This window comes from Nanorana parkeri, unplaced genomic scaffold (assembly GCF_000935625.1).
Source record: "Nanorana parkeri isolate BGI_ZX_2015 unplaced genomic scaffold, ASM93562v1 scaffold2884, whole genome shotgun sequence".
In the NCBI taxonomy this organism is placed as follows: domain Eukaryota; kingdom Metazoa; phylum Chordata; class Amphibia; order Anura; family Dicroglossidae; genus Nanorana; species Nanorana parkeri.
The window spans coordinates 3,902-15,174 of record NW_017309152.1 but is presented as its reverse complement, the minus strand read 5'-3'; the positions used below and the strand labels follow the sequence as shown (position 1 = coordinate 15,174).

Sequence of the window (11,273 nt, the reverse complement as noted above, 5' to 3'; positions counted from 1 at the left end):
CCCCCCCCCCCCCCCCCCCTGGAGAATGGCAGACCTGCAGGCTGCATACAAGTAATCTCAGCGACATTGCCGGGATCACTTGTATAAAACAAGAGGCGGCTTCCCCGCTGTACATTTAGCTCTGCTTGCCCAAAGCCGGGCTTAATGTAGAAAACAACTACACGCCTGGCACCTGGAACTGCATGTCCCGGGCATCGGGAGATAGGAATTCCACACCCCTGCTGCCCCTCTACTCCCTGCTGCCCCTCTACTCCCTGCTGCCCCAAGGCCGGGCCTTGGTTGGCCTTGTGGGAAATCCGGCCCTGATCCTACTGGAGCACACCCAACACAGCCTGTGACTAATAACACTGCACACTTAGAGGACACAAGCCAGCACACAGCTAAGCTGACTATCCTTACACTGATAGATCACAAACAAAGGCGGAGCATTAGGAAAAATACTAAATCCCTACAATGATACAATGTAACAAAAATGTACAACCAGCAAAGTTCCAGCATTCTCCTCACATGTGCTCTGGAGCCACAACTTCTTGTAGTTCACATGATTATGTGCTGTACAACCTCCCTCTCATGCTTCAATGTTTGTGGGCAGGGCTACAATGGGTGCAGCAAGAGGGCGGTCATGAATTCAGGGAACACACTGGCCGCATGTTCACCAAGGTCATTCATCAGACACAAATATCACCAATCACGGTGTTCTTGTTGGGTGGCCGGCTGTACAAGATAAATGTGTGAAATGAAAGCGGCTCAGCAGGTCGGCTCTGCGTTCCCTCAGTCGTTAGTTGTGCTTGTTCAGTTAAAACTGAGAAACAAATCTGTTGTTTTTCCCCAGATATTCCGACATTCATCAGAACTTTCTCCAGCAGCCTCAGAGTGGCTCACACCAAACTGACAGCGAGGCCTCTGGAGGAACCCCAAAGTGTCAGGGTGGAGAATTTACCGGAGAACACATCTGAGATGCACCTGGCAGCTTTCTTCGAGAGCCCAAAACAAGGAGGAGGAAGAGTAGAAGAAACTGTGATGTTACCGGAGGAAAGAGCCGCATTGATCACGTTTCATGATGCAGCAGGTGAGTTCACAGGGTGAGACTCAAGAGAACAGCGGAGAGCAAGACTGAACCTTCACCTCTTAATGGTCTGATATTGTCCCTGATGGCACTTGGTGGTGGGGTGGAACCAGGGGCTGACTGGCAACTTTTAGCCCAGAATATGCGGAGGGCGGGCGGCTGGCCGGGTGCAGGTGGCAGCGGCCCTTCGCGATGGCATCAGAGAGGCCCGGGGGGCAATTGCCACCCTGCCCCCCGGCCCAGTCCGCCCCTGGGTGGAACCATTTGGGGCCAACATCAGAGTGTTCATACTCAGCCTAATCCATGCAAGCAATGCTCCCAGATTGAGAATGAGCAGATCTGGCCAAGGGATTGGTTATGAGCAGCCTTTGTTTAATGGCAATGTCAACTTTTTTTACCCATCAAATAATCTGCCATGTAATATTGTTGGCCAACAGATTACAAAAAACTGTTTTGACACTTTCACTTCAGAAAGTCACTAAGAATGTATTTATACACGGCTGATATACTGTATTCTGCAGATCATTGCGGAGCACATTGATCATTCAAATACACAGTAACTTTTGAACTAAAATTTGGTAAAATTGGGTTATGAAAGCCATAAAAACACAGGAAGAAAATACAAACATTCTGACTGAGCCCTGGTACGGAATGAAACCCCAGACCTCTCCACCCAAAGCCTCCATAGCAGCCACTAAGTCACCACATTGCCCTGTCATGTTACCAGTTGTTTTGAATTCTGAAATGAATGATATTTAACCAACCACTTTGAAGAACCTAATGTAAGTGATAAGTGTCGCTTGATCGTGAACCATCTGCTTGTTTCCTTCTCTTCCAGATGTTAAAAGAGTTTTGGAGAAGGAGCATGTGTTTTCCAAGAGAAAGATATCCGTGTTCCCTTACTACCCCATGCTGAGTATAGCACTGTATGGGCAGCAAGGACCTTGTATAGAAATACCAAAGCCCATAGAGTTCAATATCAGTCCCTACATATTGCAACATATCTGTAGTAATGAAGGATTAAAGAACAACATAGCTAAGAAGATGGCGGATAAACACTGTGAGATCAAATGGCCAGCTCAAGACTGCCAGAATCCTGCCCTTCAACTCATCTTCCCTCCTTCCTCGGCCACTCATCTCAGGTCTGCGGCAAAACTTGTGCCGAAATGGAATGAGGAGGTTTGGAATGAATTCTCACTTCTCATATCAAAGTTCACAGTAAAAGAATATAAAATGGATGAGTCGGTCTGGGAAGCTATCAGAGAACATGTCAGCAGCTCCACCTATGACAGAGTACTCATCAAACCTGACTTTGATTCAGACAAAGTTTTCTTGGCCGGAATGTCCAAGGATGTTACCGAGATTGACCCGACATTCAGACAATTGGTGGAGGAAACCTCAGAAAAGGTGGAAAGAAAGAATCAAACCAAAACTGAGATGTTATCCATGTCCCCAGCCCTCTATCAGATCATGTGTAACAGCGGCCTGAAGAAGAAGATACTGGACCAAGTTCCAGAGCTGAAGATGGACTATGATGTGCCAACAAAGAAAGCCCGGCTATCAGGACTGAGAGATGAGGTGCTCACTGCCAAATGTGAGATACTCAACCTCAAACAAGAAATGAAAAGTAAATCCATCCAGATGAATCCACATCTCGTTCAGTTCCTGAGATCCTCCGATAATGAGGACCTGTCCTGTCTGCTGTTTGTACGTCACAACATGAACGCACTGCTGGAGATTGATGATGACAATGTTAAACTGACGGCTTACTCAAAGAACGACTTGATGGAGGCTGAAGAACAAATGAAAGAAGAACTGGTTCACCGGGAACTTCCTGTGGAAGACAAAAGTCTGCTGAAAACTCCAGAGTGGAGAAGTCTCCAATCCCATCTCCTCCAGTCATTTAATGCAGAGAGCTTGACAGTCCAGATTCTGGAATCTTCTTCTGGGACAGAGGACAATGTGGTTATCAGCGGCCTGTCTTCAAGTGTACAAATATGCTACGAGCAGGTCGGTGACTTCCTGGAGAAGAACACCACCACACAGGCAGAGATTCCAGTCCAAGGATCGGCCATAATGAAGTTCATTTGGGAGGAAAGAAAGGAGATTTTGGAGAAGATAAAGAAAAATGTAAATGTAACAAAAAATGAGAACAACGTATGTGTGTCGGGCCCGCGGGTGAAGGTTCGAGAGGCAGAAAATGACATTAGGGACATTGTGGACTCACTTCACTGTGATGTTCTGCGGATTGACAAACCGGGAGCCAAGAAATTTTGGAATGCCAATAAAGAATTGCACGTTACAGCCGCAAGGACAAACTTCCATTGTGTGATAGTTCTGGAGGAGGCCGGTGTGGAGGAGAATCTATTTAGTAAATCACGATTTGAAATGAACCTTTCTAAGGGTCTGACCCTCTCTGTATATAAAGATGACCTGTGCCGTCACAATGTAGATGTCATTGTGAACGCAGCCAATGAAGATCTGAAACATATTGGGGGGTTGGCAAAAGCTATTCTGGATGCAGCAGGACATAAACTCCAAGATGACTGCGATAAGATTATCAGGAAGGATGGAACATTGTCCACCGGCGATTCAGTCATCACCGAGGCCGGGAAATTGCCGTGCAAACAGGTCATACACACAGTCGGTCCCCGGTGGGACTCACGTTCTCCCTCCAGATGTGAAAGGCTTCTACGAAGGGCGATCACCACCAGTCTACAGCTGGCCTCCGAGAAGGGTCACAGTTCAATAGCAATCCCAGCCGTCAGCTCCGGGGTGTTTGGATTTCCCTTAAAGTTATGTGTGGAAAACATATTGGAAGCTATACGGGACTACACAGAGACGCCGGGACTACAGAGCACTTTACAGAGGATCCATCTGGTGGACACCAAAGACGAAACTGTCAACATTTTCTCCCAGGTCACAAAGGCCAAATTTGGTAACCAGACCAGCACCGTGCCATCTACAGCAACGGCACCCCAGCCGAGCCCAAGAGTGGCAGAGAGCCCACAACGGCGAGTGAGTAAAGGGAACGCTGTGATGACCAAGGGAGGACTGAAGATCAAACTGCTTCAGAAGAACATTGAGGACTGTTCGGTATGTAGATCCACCAACAGTTTAGGTTTCAGATTGATAGAGGGGAGGAGCAGAACCTTTGTCAAGTCTTTATTGCTGCGTGAGTCCAGGGCCGGATTTATTACTTTTTAATCACCTTTTTTTTTTAATTTAATATTTTTTTTTAAAATCAATGTCATTTTTTCCCCCACCTAACTTTATTGCTATCACACAGGAGATAACAAGCCCCTGTGTGATAGCAAGGTAGACGGCCGCAACTCCTCCCCCCAGCTGTCAGATACTTCCTCCGGCATCCTGTTAATGTGGATTGACGTCGAAAGGAAGGATCTGACAGCGGCGGACCGTAGTGTGCGACCGCCGGACACCTTACACCGGCGCCCGCAACTTCCCCACAAGGTCACCGCTGCCGCCCCGAGGCCGGGCCTCGGTGGCCTTGTGGGAAATCCGGGCCTGTGTGTGTCCCCTTTTGGGGAAAATTCTTCTTGCTTCCTGTCAAAGTTTGATGAGAGGAAGTGAAAGGAAAATACCCAACAGGGACAACGACCGCAATAAAACCTAACAGCGGTTCTAACCCTTCCCAAATTTACTTATAAAATGTGTTTTACACGCCGCCTGTTACCCTTCATGTGGTGGCTGCATTCGTTTTATCACGCTAACAACATTTTCAGGCAGTACGGAAAATATCCGCCAGGAATTCAGTGCACCGTACTGTGAGCCGAGCACACAATGTTATCTCTCTTTTGTAATCCGCCAGTTTAATGGAGATGAACAAAGGCAGCGTGGCTGACAATCATGGCTGCCTCCAGAGATACAGAGGAGGAGTAAGTGTAGACACAAAGGGGCAGGAAATGTTATTCGCAGGATCTCCAGGCAGTGGCGACTCTAGGAACAATATATAGGGGGGGCACATAAGATACCACAGTCAGATCTGGGGGGGCACTAATAATTTTCATTGCATGTCGCAACCGATGGGCGCCGAGAGCTGATTTAATTGCGGATGGCATCTGCGCCCTGCAGTTGCGACAGAAGCTGCATACAGCATGTGCTGGTTACTACTTAAACTGGCCCGCTGTGTGGACCTTCTGACAAGATACGCTATTAGCATAGCGAGGAAGTCGGCTGCGCATTTTGCATCACTCCCGCTACGCTAATAGCGTATCTTCTCAGAAGCTGCACACTGCGCGCCGGTTTAAGTAGTAACCAGCGCATGCTGTATGCAGCTTCTGACAGCATAGTAGACGGGAGGCTGCACTTGTCGGTGGATCCAGGGATCAGGAAAATATTTTATTTTATGTTATGTTTTTTAAATGCGTGTGTTCGCAGGGTCTGGGGCCTTTAATTTTATGGGGGATTTTTAATTTTAGTTTATTTAACTTTTTATTTTTTTACATTTTTACTTTTTATTTATTTAACTTTTGTATTTTTTATTTATTTAACTTTTTTACATTTTTACATTTTATTAATTTAACTTTATTTTTTTAACTTTTTTAATTTTAGTTTATTTTATTTTTTTAAACTTTTTTTTTTTTTTACTTCATTGCTGGAAGCAATAGCCAGCCTGCTATTGGATATTTCAAATTGCAATAGCCAAAAACAGGCTGACTACTGCACCCTCGCACTGCCTGCTGTCAATCAGCAGACGAGGGACCTGAAGTTTTCTATCAGGTCCACCTCTGTTGATTGACAGCAGGCAGTGGGCGGGTGCAATAGCCAGCCTGTTATTGGCTACCTGACTCTGCAGAAGCAGCATAGTAGCAGCAAGCAGCTGGTGCCCAAAGCTGAATAATAGGGGCCCAACGCTGAAGTGCTGTCCTCTGCAAAGGCTCCCCACCTCAGCGTCGGGCCCCTATTATTACGTTTTGGGCACCAGCTGCTTGCTGCTACTGTGCTGATGCAGAGATCAGTACAGTAGCAGCAAGCAGGTGGTGCCAAAGGCTGAATAGGGGCCCGACGCTGTGGTAGGGGCTAGGGAAGCCTTTGCAGAGAACAGCTGCTGTCCTCTGCAAAGGCTTGGCCTTCCACCACCCCAGGGTCGGGCCCCTATTCAGTCTTGAGCACCAGGCCAGCTGCTTGCTTTACCTGTGGTGATCTCTGCAGAAACCCCCCCAACGTCGGCCATATAAACTAAGCTTAAATTAGTATTTATGGCCGGGGCCTGAGTAGTTGGTGCCACACCCCTAAGAACTTTGGTATAAAAAGGAAAGAAAAAAGATGGGGGGGTTTTTTGGGCACCTAATGACAAATCCAAAGCAATTTAGCAGTAAAAAAGTATTTTTAATCTTAGTAATATTTTAAAAGATTGATTCATACAGTGCAAGTAATAAAAACAACCGGCTGATCAGATGTCTCCTTATACGCTCACTCCATTTATACCGCCCATTTCAAGAAAGACATGATAGCATGATTGAAAAATTAATTGAATACATGATTGAAAAATTAATTTGGGTTCATTAAAAAGTGGAGGGACATAGGCTTTGCTCACTCCACCTATGAACATCCCATTCAAGAATACATGATAGAATGGTTAATTAATAGCATGATTAGAATAATAGATACATGAATAAGGATGGTTGAGAATAGGGGAGCGAATATTGTCTCGACGTTTCGCGCTCAGAGGCGCTTCTTCATGAGATGGAGAGAATCAATTTAGCAGGCTGACGTGCGTGTATCCAAGACGGCCCCAACCGGGCAGTACACCAAAACAGTCCTCCCAGGGGAGAGGGAGAGGAGCGAGGACCAAACCCTGCGCGGTACTGGGTACGGGTGGCTCGGAGGTGTTTGGAGGACATGAGTCCCTGTGCGTTTGTGGGGCCTCCATGTGAGGCAGTGTCTAGGTGAACAAGTGACCCAAATCCTGCGGTTCTTTACTCCATACAAGGCTTCCCTATTATTCTATGCCTCCCACCTCAAACTGCTCGACACAGGGTTCCTCTGAGCGCGAAACGTTGAGACAATATTCGCTCCCCCATTCTCAACCATCCTTATTCATGTATCTATTATTCTAATCATGCTATTAATTAACCATTCTATCATGTATTCTTGAATGGGATGTTCATAGGTGGAGTGAGCAAAGCCTATGTCCCTCCACTTTTTAATGAACCCAAATTAATTTTTCAATCATGTATTCAATTAATTTTTCAATCATGCTATCATGTCTTTCTTGAAATGGGCGGTATAAATGGAGTGAGCGTACAAGGAGACATCTGATCAGGCGGTTGTTTTTATTACTTGTACTGTATGTGAATCAATCTTTTAAAATATTACTAAGATTAAAAATACTTTTTTACTGCTAAATTGCTTTGGATTTGTCATTAGGTGCCCAAAAAACCCCCCATCTTTTTTCTTTCCTTTTTCTATCATATAAACTAAGCTGCTGTGCTGTCCCCCCAGCCCCAGACACCAAGCCTCAACTCCTGCTATCCCCCCAGCCAGCCCCAGACACATCTCACTCACCTGCTGCTGTTCCCTCTCCCCCCCAGCTCCAGATCATTGCAGACTTACCAGTGCAGTGACTTGACTTCACTTCACACTGCCACGAACAGCCATCAGGCTCTGCCACAAGCTCCGCGGCCGTCCCTGAGAAAAAAAACCCTTCCTGCACGTGGGCAGGAAGGTACCAAAACATCAAATTGGACGGGGGTGTTGAGACGTACCAACTGTTCCGTTCGACCGCGGCGGACCCTGCAAGGACACCTTGCCGATCCCTGGCGGGGGGGGGCACACGGGGGGGGGGCAAGTGATAACCTAGGGGGGGCACTTGCCCCCCTGTAGCGACGCCACTGTCTCCAGGTGAAAAGAGCCAAATGAAATAAAAAGAATGCAGCCGACACATCTAAAGCTACAATGTATCAAATCTTTATTTTGGGGTTTGATTCACTATAAGTCCCTCCCTGTCCTCGGTGTGCAGCAGAAGAGACGGCTCACCTCTCCCTATGTGTGGAAGGAAACCTGTGTGTGGAGCTGCACACTGTGGACTTGAATCAGATAATATTGTATAAGATTCTATATAATGTATAGTAGTATGCGGGTATATACCTGCCCTGATAAGGAAATGTAACAGTAGAAGGATGATACTCATCACTATATATACTCATCATTATACATACTCATCACTATATACTCATCACTATATACTCATCATTATATATACTCATCATTATACATACTCATCACTATATACTCATCATTATATATACTCATCACTATATATACTCATCACTATATACTCATCATTATATACTCATCACTATATACTCATCACTATATATACTCATCACTATATATACTCATCACTATATACTCATCATTATATACTCATCACTATATATACTCATCACTATATACTCATCATTATATACTCATCACTATATATACTCATCACTATATACTCATCACTATATATTCACTATAATAGGTACCTCTAATTTGGGATATTTTTCTTTCCTGATTTGGAACAAATAAGAATTCCAAAGTCTGGGGGTTTTTTTGGACCTGTTCAAATTCAATTCATTTCCCCGAATATCCCATAATAATAATAACATTTGTCATCTCTTTCCATGGCAGACGGATGTCATTGTGAACAGTGTAGGATCTGATCTGGATCTGAATGCCGGCGCCATATCTGCAGCCTTGTTCAATCGGGCCGGCTCCGAGATCCAGCGGCTTCTGAATGATGAAAGTCGGGGCGCGCAGGGGGTAGCAGGATCTGTGTACAGCACCGACGGCTGCAACCTCAACTGTCAGGAGGTTCTCCATGTTGTGACCCCTCACTGGGACAGCGGACAAGGAACATCAGAAACGGTACGTTCAGGTCTGCAGAGGGGGGTGGGGAATGGAGTGTGGTCACTAAAGCTGCTCATATACACAGAGATTTCCTATGTTTAACCTATGGACTGAGCAAAGAAATCAGATCCCTCCATTAGATCCCTTTATCATACCCCTCCATCGGATCCCTCCATCAAATCCCTCCATTAGATCCCCCCATTAGATCCCTCCATTAGATCCCCCCATTAAATCCCCTCCATTAGATCCCCTCCATCAGACCCCTCCATCAGACCCCTCCATCAGATCCCTCCATCAGATCCCTCCATCAGAACCCCCCATTAGATCCCCCCATTAGATCCCTCCATTAGATCCCTCCATTAGATCCCTCCATTAGATCCCCTCCATTAGATCCCCTCCATCAGATCCCTCCATTAGATCCCTCCATCAGACGCCTCTATTAGATCCCTCCATCAGACCCCTCCATCAGATCCCTCCATCAGACGCCTCTATCAGACCCCTCCATCACATCCCCAACCATAATGAAGCCATCGCATGGAACATTTTATTGGTGGGTCTTTAGGAGGAACTTCAGACAATCTCCAGAGGTTCTCACCTTTCCCTACTATACATAAACCTTTGGCTGGGGTTCCTCTTTGTACCTTTTCTGATCTTACTATGGGGCCACATGGACATAAAATTGGGCCATTTCGAGATGAGGTACAAAATACCATTTGTCTTCATTGTGGCTCTTTTTTTGTGATATTTGTGGATATTGATCACATTGTTGGGTTTTTATTGGGGTAAAACTTCTGTATGAAGACGTCCCTCATCTTTCATGATCTTGTTTGGTGGTTTCCTATGAGAAGTTTTGTCATGGCGATTAACTGTAACTTTCTGCCTTACAGTGAATGTAAAGGCTCTGACCATTTGGCAGCTGAAACTGAGACTTCCTGTAACTGCCGGCTTGGTTGGACAGCTTGGCCTGATACAGGAAGTGACAGAATCACAGATAATAACGGGGGGAAGGGTGGGACTCATACACATACCGCTGTATCCATGTCACTCATAGACCGCATCATAGATTTAATTTGCTCTTGGACTTTGTGTTTCAGATTCTTCGCACAATTATTAAACAATGTTTGACGCTGGCGGAGCAGAACCAGAGGACATCAATATCATTTCCAGCTTTTGGGACCGGCAATCTCGGCTTCCCGAAGCCTGTCGTGGCATTTGTGATGTTCGATGAGATTTCCCAGTTTAGCTGCAAAACCAGAGTGCAGAATCTTCAAGAAGTTGATTTGGTCCTAATCACTCTATTTTAATTATTTCTTATAATTTTTTAACTTTTTTTTTCTTACTTTTTATTTATTTTATTTTTTACTTTTTATTTTTTTTTATTAATTTTTATCAATTCCACAAATCACAAAAACAAGAAAACAAAAACAGTTAATTTAACCTAACAGATAAGATAATACATCTAATATCCCATTCATCTCACATCTCTATAACCTTTCATCCTCACCCTCCCCCACACACATTTGATCAAACTTTTTTTTTTTTCATTTGACTTTATTGCTATCACACAAGAGCTAACAAGCCACTTTGTGATAGCATTTAGAGGTGACAGGTTCTCTTTATTGCCCGAGGCATGGGGCAAGGAAAAAAAAAATCTACCCGCCTGGCGGCTGTGCTGCTCCTCTATTCCCTGCTACCCCAAGGCCTGGCCTCGGTGGCCTTGTGGGAAATCCAGCCCTGGACTCATACATACACACATACCGCTGATCCATGTCACTCATAGACTGCATCCAGGGGCGTAACTAGAAATCACAGGGCCCCATAGCAACATTTTGTATGGGGCCCCGTGATTGCTAGTTATGCCACTTGCAGAGCCCACCTGATATACCAAACAGCCCACCTGAGAGTGACCCTGCACAGCCCGCCATAGACTCTCTATAGTGGGCTCTGCAGGGTCTCAGATGGGCTGCACACCTCTTACCTGTCAGCGCTGTCCGCCTCCGTGGTCACCGGGCCCCGCCTCCTCTTCCGTCCCCGGGCCCCGTCTCCTCTTCTATCGACGGGCCCCGTCTGCTCTTAGGTCGCTGGCCAGTGATGTAAGAGGAGGCGGGGTTGCTCTTAGACGGGCCCCGCCTCCTCCTTCACTGCGAACGCCGGCCTCTTCTGCCGCAGCTGGTGGCTGTCACTGACACAGTGATCTTCACAGCCGCTGAGGAGCTGTGTCAGTGACAGCCAGCACCCTTACATGCCATAGCCAACCAGGCGGCCCACACCGCCTCAGAGGGATGCCCTGGCCGGTCCCCCCTGTGTCCGGGCCCCATAGCGGCCGCCTGGGTCGCTATGGCGATTGTTA

General features: G+C 46.2%; 1 protein-coding gene across 1 annotated transcript in view; it reads left to right on the top strand.

Moving 5' to 3' along the window:
- Window positions 1–10,227, top strand: part of LOC108802466 (poly [ADP-ribose] polymerase 14-like) — a 21,722-nt gene extending 11,495 nt beyond the window's left edge. Inside the window, exons 5-8 of the mRNA XM_018574324.1 lie at window positions 833–1,069; window positions 1,905–4,162; window positions 8,705–8,941; window positions 10,018–10,227. Coding sequence (XP_018429826.1) covers window positions 833–1,069; window positions 1,905–4,162; window positions 8,705–8,941; window positions 10,018–10,227 — 2,942 coding nt within the window. The remainder of the gene's footprint in view (window positions 1–832; window positions 1,070–1,904; window positions 4,163–8,704; window positions 8,942–10,017) is intronic.
- Window positions 10,228–11,273: the final 1,046 nt, after the last annotated feature.